This window comes from Portunus trituberculatus, chromosome 17, assembly GCF_017591435.1.
Source record: "Portunus trituberculatus isolate SZX2019 chromosome 17, ASM1759143v1, whole genome shotgun sequence".
Lineage (NCBI taxonomy): Eukaryota > Metazoa > Arthropoda > Malacostraca > Decapoda > Portunidae > Portunus > Portunus trituberculatus.
In genome coordinates this window covers 23,247,772-23,260,892 of record NC_059271.1, presented here as the reverse complement: position 1 = coordinate 23,260,892, position 13,121 = coordinate 23,247,772, and the positions used below count along the sequence as shown (strand labels likewise).

Here is a 13,121-nt window from a genome sequence, read left to right as displayed (position 1 = left end):
CAAAAACATCATAGAGATATTACCTGTTTGCAATGTTGTGATTGTACACATTTTCACCTGTTACTTTCTCTATCCACACTACATGACAAAGCAATCACAACACTCCATTTTCTTATGATCTTACCAACACTACTTTTTCCATCCCATTTTCACATCTTTCACTTAATCTGTTTTTCATTACCTTATCCTCACTCATTGCTCAGACACCTCATTTCTGTTATATTTAAACTACTCCTTGCTCCCCTGTTCCATATGTCAGCATACATAAACACTTCATATTGCATTTGCTCTGAATAGTCTACATCTAAACATACTTTTTTAATCTTCTCCTTCCCCACAACTTTCCTGATTCATTCACTCATTTCACAGTAACAGGCAACCTAAAACACTTAAAACATTTCATATCCTCAAACAACTCTGGGTAAAAAAATGTTTATCCCTATTTTATACACCCTATTTCTTTAAATTTCCTACCAGATGGTTGTGATGTAAAACTCCATTTAATGCAATATTTGTATTATAGAAAAATCACAGTACATAAGTTAAATTAACATACATATTTTATAACAGGACTACTATATAAAAATACTATACACAGACTTTGTCTGTATTATTATTAGTTGATTATATATATATTACATGTTGATAAATCAGTTACTATGGAAAGTAAGAAAAAAAATATATAGAAGAGAAAGCAGTAAATCTATGATAATCAAAACATGACAACAAAAGTTATGATCACCTGACTAGTACTAGAATTCAAACAACAGAGAGAAACATATTGCTTGATTGTAGAGTGGCAGTTATTTGCAGCATGGTAAAGGTGATCAAATGCACCTAGAGATAAGAGTGCTTTAAAAATGTGAGAGAATATACGAGGTGAGGAACATGAAGCAATAATATAACAAATACAAGATGAATCAGATGAACAGGAATGGATGGAGACCTCTGCCATAGCCACTTTCTTATAGAGACTACCAGCAATGTAGATATTCATAGGGCAACTTTGTCTCAACAATATTCAAAACTTAAACATGCAAATTGATTTAACTTGCAAATTAAAGCAAAATTAGAGCTTTACCCTAAGCTAGAATGGAATTGAGTGATAAATGTTATTCATTCGTGCAGTTTCTATTTATTTGGCTAACTCTGCAGACACTCAGCCAAAACAATCCATACCCATAAAAACATGTCCACATCCAAAACAACAACAACTTCTCAAAGCTAAATCAAACACCATACCATTTTAGTCCCAGGACAAGGGATAATTAAGAATTTCAAATAATCTTTGTGGATTCATTTCATGAAGAATTTCCAGTAAATAACAGCACCTAAAATTGCACATTCCAATAAGATGATGATAACCAACAGTATCTTGTTATACAAAACATTATGGGATAAAGTTCGAATAATTCTCTTACTTCTAGTCAGTTCCCCTTCTGTATCGATTAGCCTGTCCCTTGTGCGGGTGAGTGTATCTCTCTGGGTGCCAAGTTCTCCCAAGACCTCTGTGCCAACCTGCTCTGTTTCTACAGCTATGGCAGTGGATCGTGCTATGCTTGCTGATGTCCGCTCAAGAACTGCAGTTCCTTGCTGAACCTAAAGTTGTTAGAAATTTTTGTTTAATGGAGAGAAAATTTACAGTAGTAATACATTTGAGTAGTATCACAGGAAACCACTGATGAATAACAGGAAGAGAGTGGGATGACAGGATAGAACCCTTAACCCCTTCAATACTAGGACATTTTTTTTAACCTTGAGATTTGTGTATGATTAGACCATTTTACTTACATAAGGAAGGGTCTATGGAAGTCAGAAGCTTAATGGTAAGAGTCTTCACTATTTTAATCCCACACAAAAGTTTCTGAAGCTGTATAAAATTACCAAATACTAAGCAGAATGAATATGGAAACACATCATGGTACTGAAGGGGTTAAGAACACTACTATTAATAGATTTGGGACAACAGTGATCATCTACCACACCAGCAATAAAATGGTCAAAAATCAAATTTGAGATGAAGTTGTAGAGAGGACAGAAGCCATAGGAGGGTAGTTTGTGAATCAATGATTTGTGCCGAACTATCACAAGCTTTATCCCTAAAAATAAATAAATAAAATCTTTAAAAGAGGATAACCAAGACTTGGTGTGGGATACCAGATCACTAGTATAGTGGTCTTGACAGAAGCCATACTGGTGATTAGATCGAAGATTGTGAAGTGATAGATTTTTAACCCCTTCGTGCCGGATGTTAAAAAAGCCCGCCTGTATGATATACAGGTGGTAGAGCCGCGAGCCCGAGCGTGGGAAACTCTTGCAAGCTTGTCATACTTGTCGTCTTTGTGTATTATGCTGCTATTTTTTAGTCACTATATCGCCTTCGAAGAGGAAAGTGGACGCTTCTCTCTTCGGAGAAAGAGAGAGAGAGAGAGTGACATTTGCTAATATTTTAGACACAAGCGGGACGCAAGTAGCTTATCTTTCGAGAGGAAGAGAGGGAGGGAGGGGAGAGAGAGAGAGAGAGAGAGAGAGAGAGAGAGAGAGAGAGAGAGAGAGAGAGAGAGAGAGAGAGAGAGAGAGAGAGAGAGAGATTAGAAAATTTTTGTTTTGTGTGTGTGTGTGTGTGTGTGTGTGTGTGTGTTTCACAAATGTTACAAGGCAGGACGCATGTAACTTATCTTCGAGAGGAGAGGGGATGGAGAGATGAGGAGGGAGGAAAGGGAGATGGGAGGGAGGAGAGAGAGAGAGAGAGAGAGAGAGAGAGAGAGAGAGAGAGAGAGAGAGAGAGAGAGAGAGAGAGAGAGAGAGAGATGGGAACAGTCTATGCCATTGGGTAATTTTAGACACAAGGCGGGATGCATGTAGCTTATCTTTAGTGATTGGTGGAGACAAGGATGGTGGGAGGAGCACTAGGATTTCAAAGACAACATACGGCATGTGTAGTTGGTATCCAACACACTATACGGGACAACTGAACTGAAGAAAGCTCAGAAAAGAAATATGACGCCTACGTAGGCATCACCGTATTTGCTACTGGCGCTTCATGACGCCTACATAGATGTCACCGTATTGAAGGAGTTAAGAATCTTCCAGTTAAGGATAGATTCAAGAGTTTTATATATGCATAAAATTAAAGCATTAGGACAGTAGTTTGAGGGATTAGAATGGTCACCCTTTTTTTAGGCAAGGTGCAAGTATGGAGGCACAGTTTCTGAGAAGAGTAGCAGGGACCCCATCAGGTTTGTAAGCCTTCTAAGAGTTTGGGTCAATAAGGACGTGGAAAACATCATTGCGAAGGATTTTAATAGGTAGCATGAAGTAATCAGAAAGGAAGGAGAGAAGAGTTCAGCTTTAGAAATATATGAGATGGCAGTGGTGCCATCAGGATGAAATAAAGGAGGGAAAAATGATAAAGCAAAGTTATTTGAGATGTTTTTGGTTAGGTGTCAGAAGTTAAAAGGGGAGTCAGACTTCAAAAGATTTTAACACTTCCTATTAAAGGAGTTTTTGGCTAGTTGGAGAACAGACTTGGCATGTTTCCAGGCAGAAGTATAAAACCCATGAGATTACCTTTTGTGGGCTACCTCTCTATCATGTATTACATGTGAACAGGCTATGTCAGACCAAGGTTTGGAAAACGTATGCCTGCATGCCAGACACTATCACCTCTATTATAAATTTAGCACACAGAGATGGATCTCTGACAGGGAAGCAATAGTCTTGCTGTAATGATGGAATTTTTCTTCAACTAGTACCTCAGCAGGTTATTCTATACTCTCCTATCAAAGGCAACTTAAAGTGAAAACTTCAAAATAGCTACCTACATTAAATAACATATTATAAAATCATGTATAACTATTTATGTATATTATAAATTATGAAATCATATCAAGAATACATGAATCATACACTGGAGGCACATACCTGTTTTCTAATGGCTGCATCAATAGTGCTGGGGTCAGTGGCAAAGAGAGGAGGTCTACCACCACCACCAATATGAGACAGTGTCAGCCGTTCTTGCTCAAGTTGACGATGGTGTCTGAAAGTAAGCAAAACTATAACAATTGACCTTGGAACAATACTACTTAACAAAGAGTTTGTTTAACAACCAACAAAGATAAAGAAATTGTAAGGATCACATCAAATTTAAGTATTCAACAACAGGCAAAATTTAACTCGGCAAGAAAGTTGCAGTGGCAAGCAGGTAATGACAACTATTCCTTCATAGCAGGGTATCTACTTCTGCGACAGAGAGTACTCAGATGTGAATAGTACTATGTAATTAAATGAGATGTGAAATATTATTTAAGGAAATGTAAAACATTCTGTTGTAAGTAATGAGGTGATACTCATAAAAAGTGCTATGTAGAAAATATATGGTCACAATTATTAGTGATGAGGTTTATCTTAAATGGAAGGAATATTATATACTGAAATCTGTACAATATGAGTAAAAATATAATGAAGTTTTTGAGGACCATTAGATTAAATCTGTAATAAAGTTTGCATTGTCATTTAGCTTTATTTTCAGAAAGGAAAATAATTACCATATTTTAACTAGTTACTAGGAATTGTGATATATCATAAGATAACTGATGTATGAAGTACAGTTTCTTCCTATCAGAAGCAACTGGAGATAAACAATAAACCCACTAGGTTATGCTATGCCAAGCACCTTAATTAGAGAACAGCACTCTTTTAATGCAAGTAAAAGAAACTGTCACACATTGAGTAAAAGCAATGCATGGTAGATTATACAGTGTGACATTACTGAAAGTTATGCAATGACAGCATATTCTAGAAATAATTCTGCAGGCAATTATCCATTCCTTAAAAAGGCCTTCCACGGTGGAGTGAGGAGCAACTGACAAAAGAAAATTATTTAAAATATAGCTAGTTATTGAATTGAAAACTACCAATAATCAAAGAAACTCAGCAGTCAATGAACAGTTGTTACAGACAGAATGACCCCTAGAACAAAAATACAGTCATAAGATACAGTACATATTCATAAACTGTGATTATAACCCCTATATGTAGTTATGTAATCATTTGTTTTTTAGTTGCTTAATTTGAAGTTACAAAGTTAGTAAGGTCACTAAGTTCAATATTTCTGAGCACATAACATTAAACAGAAGTTAGCCTGAATCATAATAAAATAATAAATATTAGTGATGATAAATAACTAAGATTTCTACTAACCTTATCAACTCATTTTGGTATCGATGTATTTTGCTATTCATCGTTGTCCTGTAGTCTTCTGGAGCCTTTCTAACTTCAATATCCATCTCCACAAGTGAGTCATTAGCATCCTTCAGAAGCCTCTCAACTTCTGACAACAATGTTCTACGCTCCTCATGGCTTTTGCACTGCGGTGCGCCAAACTGTCATCCAGAGATATGTACATGAGACTAATTAAAGAAACTTAAAAATGTTAGCAATTTATCAGTTAATGGCATTATATCAATAATGGTATATTTTATTAGTGAAGGAAATCCTCTGCTGTGTTTTTAACTCCACAGTGAGACAAAGTTATCCAATTTCAAGTATAGAATTTCAGGCTGAGATGTGTAGTTACAATTACAGCAAATACACTCGACCTTTGTTTCCAGACTAAATGGTGCAGACAGATAATGAAAAGTCCAGATAACACAAATGGGTCCTTAGTTTGCCAAATATAGTCACTTGTCTCCTTGGACTTTCTTAAGGAATTGCAGAATTTATTCTATTTTGGTTTCCCTGACCAACTAAACCCAAAACGAACTTAATCTAAGTTAACCTAACACCAAAACTAACCTAACAGTAATAACCGAGAGTATGAAAAAAAAAAAAAAAACTTTATAGAAGTGAAGTACAGTGAGTATAGGTTACTACTACAACATGCAGCCATGTCATGCGATGCTGGCTGTGTCCACATTGCCAGCATCACCCTGCACAGTAGCATTAAAAAGTCTGTGTCAATTGTAGAATCACCACAGCCACCAATCACTCCCCTTGAAAATCCTTATATCAATTTCTGTGCCAGCTTCCTAGCTGCTGCAAGGATTTCAATGCCATAGATATTGATCCCCTGATCACTGCTGCATATACCACCTCATAACTGCATCATCTAATGCAGCATCTTTTCCAGTCCTTACATTTTTCTTCGGGGCACCTTTATCGCTTTTACTTGATGTTGCATCCACACAGTATTTGGCAGAATATTCTACCAGCTTACTTTTTTACTTTCTCATCTTCTGACACAGTTTGCTTAGCCAAACCATACTCCTCACAAACATTGGCAACTCTAGCTCCTTTCCCTAATTTTCTTATTATTTCCAGCTTTTATGTCACAGCTAAGGCCAAAGAGTGTTATGTCTAACACCCTTGGAAGACACAATTAAGATTTCTAAGGTAGCTACTGAAAATTGCACAAACTTGTTCACTAATACTGGACAATGCACAGTGTTCACTAGTGTCAGCCAGACACTGCCATCTACTGGCTGTTTCTGGAAGTGCGTGAGGCACATGTTGTTTGAATTAATTTGTTGGCCGTCCTGACTCAAATTATTAAATTATTATCTGGACACTGTCTGGATAAACCAACATCTGGATAAATCAGGCCTGGATAAGCAAGGGTCAAGTTTAAACCACTTTTATGGCTATTGAAACACATTTCTCAAAAAGCAAATACTCGTATGAACATGGTTTGAAAATTTAATCTTTTTTTATTAGTTATTGTTTCATTATTTGCTATAATGGGTCCAAATTCATATTACTGCATTTTACCCTAAGTAAGAGAAGCTATATTATAACATCTCCCATTGTCAGTCTAATATCTAGACTCTCTTCTTAGTCCCAACAGTATCTTTAACAGGTTCTTTTATCAATAAAATTAATTCAGTACATCTCTTCCCTCATATAAAAAGATCTTCAAAGGCAACAGGTTACCACTACCACTTCAACCATATCTATGTGGTGTTTTAGGCTCAGCATCCACAATCATAAAGTATTACAATTTGATGCTGTATTATAATTAAAAGTCATGAGATACAATGTAATATACTGTAATCAAAAGAAATTTCCTGTCAAATATTACATAGTTGTCAATAACAAAAGATATGCTGTGTGTGTTCAATCAAAAGTGAAACAGGATATGATTTTCATTTACTCACTTGTAATTTATCTGTAACTTGATCCATGATACCTTCTACCTCCTCATCCAGCAACTCAAACTTGTGAGAAGACATCTTTGAAACTTTACCAGCCTGCAATTTGGAAAATATAGATATTAGCTAAGTGTTTAAAAGAGTACAATGTAAAAGGTAATCACTATTGTTTTTAAGTCCCTTATCCTCTCAGACACTGAACTTTAACACAATTACTTCATTGAGAACTTATTGGAAATTCTAGATAAGTTTGCTGCAATGCTGATGCAGGATGATACAACAATTCCACTACAATTTGAGGTTAGATTTGGTTGCATTAGATTAGCAATCATGCCCTCTGGACATGTTGAACAAAATTTCCTAGCAATGTCACACAGAGCAGACAGTTTGACAAGTGATGGATGACAAAATGCTGAGTGTGACATGGAAATTTGTGACTGTACTAATTTTTGTAGGGTGGTGTTGATTTAGTGGTGCTACAAGAGAGATGAACAAATTGGAGGCAAATGAAAAACTGTTGAAATAGATAAGAGCAAGTTTGGAAAACAAAATATAATATGGTTAAGTTAGTGGAAGGACAGAGGGAGTTCAGTGCCATATGTTGAAAGACATAATTAAGAGTGGTTCATGGTTCTTGTTTAAGTAGTAAAACAGTAAAATGTTCCTTGCCATAACAGAAGACAGCATTCTCCCTGCCTCTACTACAGTATCATATCTGATTACTAAAAATCATACAATTCTCTAGGAATGGAAGGATACCGACACCTAACTATTAACCACTCCATCAATTTTGTGGGCTAACTACATAAATCAACAATATCAAGCAACTGTGGAGGGAAGCAAAGAATAAAGTGGCTCCCTATGGCAGAAAGAACTTAAAAGATAAAATAAAAGGCTTTTTAAAGAAAAAGCCACTCTTCCTACACATACACACACCTGTGGGAAGAAAGCAAAATGCTCACAATATTATTTGGCATTGTTAAGTTTCTCTCAAATTTACTAACATTTTTCAGGCCACATGAATTTCTTTGGCAGGTCGCTTGCAGCCCACAGGCTGTAGTTTGGCGACACCTCTTATAACCTAACATAAGCTTCACTATTGTGCTTTACATAATCTAACCCAACCTCTAACATAAACCTAACCTAATGTAAATGTAGCAGAAAACCCCACACTCCTGTAGGTCCTGCTTGGGGGTAGACACAAAAACCTGGTTTAAGAGAAATCCCATTACCTGTAGCATTGTATGATATGTATATAATGGATTTTGAAAATGCCTGGAAGGAAATAATTGTAAAATAAAGAGGCTAAGTTATATTGGACCAATACCAAAGATTTTTTCTCAGTGACTGTAAAAGATATACAACTCAGTCTCACTAACTCTCCGAAGATTGCAGGCTATACAACAGGGGTGGGGAAACTCCAGCCTCTAGGTCATATAAGGATAAGGCCCGCGATGCTGTTCAGAAATGCTACTCCATGAGTCATGAATTAATATATCTATAATATATTAATAATATATACTGGGCTACATGTCACTTGAATAAAAAAAAGATGTGAAAATATACTAGCCTTTTTTATAGACCGCGATATGTGTTGAAAATACCGAAGGTTCCCCATCCCTGGTATACGGTTTAGGGGTAAAAAATAATAAGAAATAGAGACGGCCGGCCTGTCTTAACAATTACCTAATACTGTATAAGATATGTAATGATATGGATATGTTGGCATGATAATGTAAACAACAATATTCAATTATACTTTCAGTAAAGCCTTACATCTTCCATATCTTACAACTTATCGTAGCTGTAATGATCCAATTATGACCATAGAGTATATGAACAAACCTCTATATTGCCTAGCACTTAATGCGTTGAAACTGCAAACTGCGTTGAAAAAATATAAAATGAAAGCCACCAACCTGTCCCGCGCTGCTCACTCTTCTGTCACACCCACCAGTACTGACACTGGCACTGCTCCCTGCGGCTGTCTGTTTGTTTACCTGTGACTTGGGCCATCCCGCTCCATGTGTAGAAGTTTGCGGTATATACCATGGGCATAACTGAACATATTCTTACCCTTTCACGAAATAAATTTACTATAGATATCAAGTATGACACAAAGAAACGAAGTGTCGAGGCTCAGCTGTAAAATTATATCAATACAATCAAAAATATTATAATACAGGAGTTGGCATACAAACATGGTAAGTTTGCTCCCAGGCTGGATGTTTAGGCAATAAGGTGTGCAATATCTGTATTTATTTATTGAAGTACTTGTATTCTTGTTATGTATACTATCTATTGTTATATTTTTTATACTTTAATCTTAAGTCTTTGCCCAGGGGGTGGGTGGCAAGGTCCATATATCCTCCTCCTTTGTTGTATTTATTTACTAATGCAACAATAAATGTATCAATCAATCAATCAATCAGTTTTAACTTTTATATCAACCCTTCCTTAGATTAGTTAGATATGGATAGTGTGCGCTGAAGGTATTGATTCTTCTGGTAGCCTTTGAGATGTAACAATTATATACTACATAATGTGAATAATTGTGGCATGTCGATCGTATCTGGGAAATGTTTATATATATATATATATATATATATATATATATATATATATATATATATATATATATATATATATATATAATGATTGATTGATACATTTATTGTTATTGGTTTTAAAACAAACATGATAATCATCTGTTAGTATGAAGGCCAAGAAAATAGCAGTGATATTAGAAATCTCTCGTCTCCAAGAATTGTGATTTTGCAGTCCCAGATATAGACTATATAGGTGTATGCGCTTTATTTTATGTTTATTTTTCTAATAACGAAATGGATTTTAACCTTCCTTTTAACAATACAAAGTAACAACTCACGCGTCTTCACATAAACTAAATGTTCAGGGAGAAAGCCCCATTATTGACCATACTACAAGCCAAAATGAGGCCACGTACCCTTCGTCTCCCATTAAACTACTTGCGATCACTCTGAACTTCGTGCAATCACATTTTATTTATTTTTTTCCACCATCATATATAACATGATTCTGAAGGCATGTATGGATACATTACCTCTTTCTTTAAATGTAGCTGGAAGAAAAATGTAACAGTTAACCCAGGACATAAGAGATTATATATAAAATTCAGCAACTTTCCTCGTCGCCAAGAGTGAGAATGAAGGGCCCAAGGGTATCGAAATAGGACGGTATATACATCAAGGTACTGTAATTTATTTTGCCAAAAAACATATTACAAAACCCATTTATTTTGACATATTTACACACGTTAATACTTGAACCATCTCAATACCAAATATAAACACTTGAAGTCCATTTATGATGATAGGAAAGAAGAAATATTGGTCACTCAATTCCTATTTGCTCCCGGGAGTAATTAATTTCATGTGGTAGGAGCGATATGTGGCCAATGTGGCACGAGCGGAGAAGGAGCAGCGGTAGCCGTGCTGACTGCTGACGTGGGAGTGTTGTGTTGACAGGCGGTGGCCCAGCGGTGCTGTCTGACAGGTACAAAATTACTGGCGAGGCTCCTAAGATATTTTCCGTATATCCTCAGCTTTGTCGGGGACTGATAGGCTTCTTCTTTGATTTACTATTCGAAAGATATCTTCTGTGATATAAAACTACCCTGAAAATTAGACCATGAGAAATAGTACAGTGTATTATAAAGCTGGCACTCACGTGTGTTTTCTTAGTACTTGCAGTCCAAGTACAATTTGTTATATGTGTTGATCCTCAAGACTGTTTTCGTCATAGGTTCTTTTTGACTTGCTCCTTTTATGCTAACATTGTGTCGATGTGATAATTTATGTGAGTCTTTATTATTATTATTATTTATTTATTTATTTATTATTATTTTTTTTTCGTGTCGGGGTGGGTGGCAAGACGGTGAAATTTATGCATCAGTACCATTACACATATGGGTAATTCTCCATTAGAGGACGACATCCTGCTGAGGCAAAACCTAGGCTTCAAGTAAGCAAGTTATTCCTCACACCTGGCTAAACATTAGCAGAACCATTACAAACTTGAACCAAACCTAACAAAGCTTGTGGACGTTGTGGACATGTGTTGTCCTACAAATTATGTCGATATTTTTTTTCAACTATAATATTGCTTTCTGCAAATCATATTGTGAATGTTTTCCATTAGTGTTATGCATTTGTGTATAATTAGCAGAGCTGAACACAACTGAATTTTTTCAGGTGTTATTGGGACTTTGTGAATTTGTTGCTGGATCTGATGGAACTGTGATTTTGCGACTCTGTTTTTGTCCCCTGCCCAGTGCAACTTGCAACTTTGTGACTGCAACTTTTTCTCCTGGTGCAACTCCACTAAATTGCAATGTAAACTTTGTGCAATAACAGGAACATGCTTTTATAAGGCAAAGAAATGTGTATTTATTATTTTTTAATTTTCTTAGTTAAAACACAGCTTAATCTGATATTTACATGTCATTGCCTGCAGCAATTTCTTTTAAAGATAATTAATAATCTTTCTTCTTGTTTAAAGTCACAGAAAATTGGTAGTGCAGCTTTACTTAGCGCAACTTTTTCAAGATGTTTGCAAACTCATAATTCATGATGTGGCAGGTACAAAGTTGCAACTCAATGCTGCAACTCCTAGCTCTGCTAATTTTATACTCTTTTAAAGCACCTAAGTCAAATATAGATTGTACATATCCATACATTAGCCACAGTGTGGGAATGCATCCCCAATCCTTCTCTTTATATAATTTGTTCATCATCAAAGCTGCCTGAGGGCCTATAACTGGTGATACCAAGGTAACATTTGGTTAGGTTATGATTAGGTGAGTTTTAGTTTTATGGGAATATTATCAAACAGTGGAAGATGAGGTGACATCCATAGCTACATATACAAATATGACTCTGGTACCAATTACAGATGAATATTCACCTTAGTTTGCTAATCATTTAGATTTTTTTTTCAATCATATTTATTTATATATTTATTTGTTTTATCTTTTTTATTGATTTTATGTTTTTTTTTTTTTTTACTTCAAATCAGTATGTAAATATATTTTATTTCTTAAACTTATAATTCAAAGCAGGCAGAGAATGCTCCCTGATACATTGCTTTAGACTAGGAGTAATAAATTAGACATTTCTTGGGCTTCAATATAATTTCTTTAATTCAGATTCTCACATGAATCACATGATAATTATATCAGCTATCTAGAGTGATCTTTTTAAAGACAATTTTAAAAATTTTTACCCAGTGAATTTAAAACCATCTTATATGTAAATTAAAAAAAAAAAAAAAATGTACTGAAATACAATTTTCTTTTTCATTTTTTTATTTCTTAATTTTAGGGACTCTACTCACTTCACCTTAGTGCTTTTATACATTGATAATAAACACTGTCTTTCAAACACATCTTATTTTTTCAAAAGATGTTTTGATAAAAGTGAATAATTATATTATGGGACGGCAAAATTTCTCTGCATCTTCCTTTAGTATTCTAGCATTGAGCTGTAATTTCAATCTACACTCAGATTTCAGTGTGATTTTGTTGTTGCAGTGTATTATATGGACCAATCATGGGGGAAGAGCAGGTGCCTTCGGGTCTTGTGGATGCTGTCGGCAGCCTCAAAGAAGCACTGAAGGCTGGCCGCACTGACATATTCCGGAAATTGTTAGATGCATGCCAGACAGGTAAATTTTTTCTTTTGGGACTTATTGTTTAATGTATAGTACGTATTGACAAAATATTGATATTTCTTATCTCCATAATTTTAAAGTAGAGATTGTAATTAACTTCATTACAAGATTGAAGATCATAAATATGCATGGTTATCAGGATTGCTAGACTGATTTTGCTGATCATATCAGATCAGATGAAGAAAACCTACCAACATCTAAACTATACTTAATTATAAAGAACATAATTATTTTCTTACCTTTGATTAAAGATGTAAATCCTCT

At 35.3% G+C, this 13,121-nt stretch overlaps 2 protein-coding genes across 4 annotated transcripts in view; one reads left to right on the top strand and one right to left on the bottom strand.

The window, feature by feature from the left end:
• Positions 1 to 499: 499 nt before the first annotated feature.
• On the bottom strand, positions 500 to 9,158 carry LOC123505218 (vesicle transport through interaction with t-SNAREs homolog 1B-like). 2 transcript variants are annotated; one of them, XM_045256399.1, is made up of 6 exons: positions 9,068 to 9,158; positions 7,155 to 7,247; positions 5,203 to 5,384; positions 3,925 to 4,039; positions 1,422 to 1,599; positions 500 to 837 (listed from the first exon to the last, which is right to left on the bottom strand). In XM_045256399.1, exons 2-6 carry the CDS (start codon positions 7,227 to 7,229, stop codon positions 713 to 715), a joined length of 675 nt encoding a protein of 224 aa, XP_045112334.1. In that variant the 5' UTR covers positions 7,230 to 7,247; positions 9,068 to 9,158; the 3' UTR covers positions 500 to 712. The 2 variants fall into 2 exon arrangements, with proteins under 2 accessions (XP_045112334.1, XP_045112333.1); XM_045256398.1 differs by having other exon boundaries at positions 500 to 1,599; positions 9,068 to 9,157.
• A 1,392-nt stretch (positions 9,159 to 10,550) lies between these two features.
• The window catches only part of LOC123505217, a 50,612-nt gene continuing 48,041 nt past the window's right edge, over positions 10,551 to 13,121 (top strand). The window contains exons 1-2 of one of the 2 annotated variants that reach the window (XM_045256397.1): positions 10,551 to 10,682; positions 12,718 to 12,851. In XM_045256397.1, coding sequence (XP_045112332.1) covers positions 12,737 to 12,851 — 115 coding nt within the window. In that variant the 5' untranslated portion in view covers positions 10,551 to 10,682; positions 12,718 to 12,736. Of the gene's footprint in view, positions 10,683 to 11,079; positions 11,151 to 12,717; positions 12,852 to 13,121 lie in introns of those variants that run through there. The other variant, XM_045256396.1, reaches the window with a different exon arrangement.

What these genes read in the sequence shown, in the direction of transcription:
- LOC123505218 (XM_045256399.1), bottom strand. Translation starts at nt 7,229, where the DNA reads ATGTCTTCTCACAAGTTTGAGTTGCTGGATGAGGAGGTAGAAGGTATC. An exon ending in ATGCAGCCATTAGAAAACAG is followed by an intron (nt 1,600 to 3,924) that starts GTATGTGCCTCC and finishes TAACAACTTTAG; the next exon opens with GTTCAGCAAGGAACTGCAGT. An exon ending in AGAAGGGGAACTGACTAGAA is followed by an intron (nt 838 to 1,421) that starts GTAAGAGAATTA and finishes TCTTATCTCTAG; the next exon opens with GTGCATTTGATCACCTTTAC.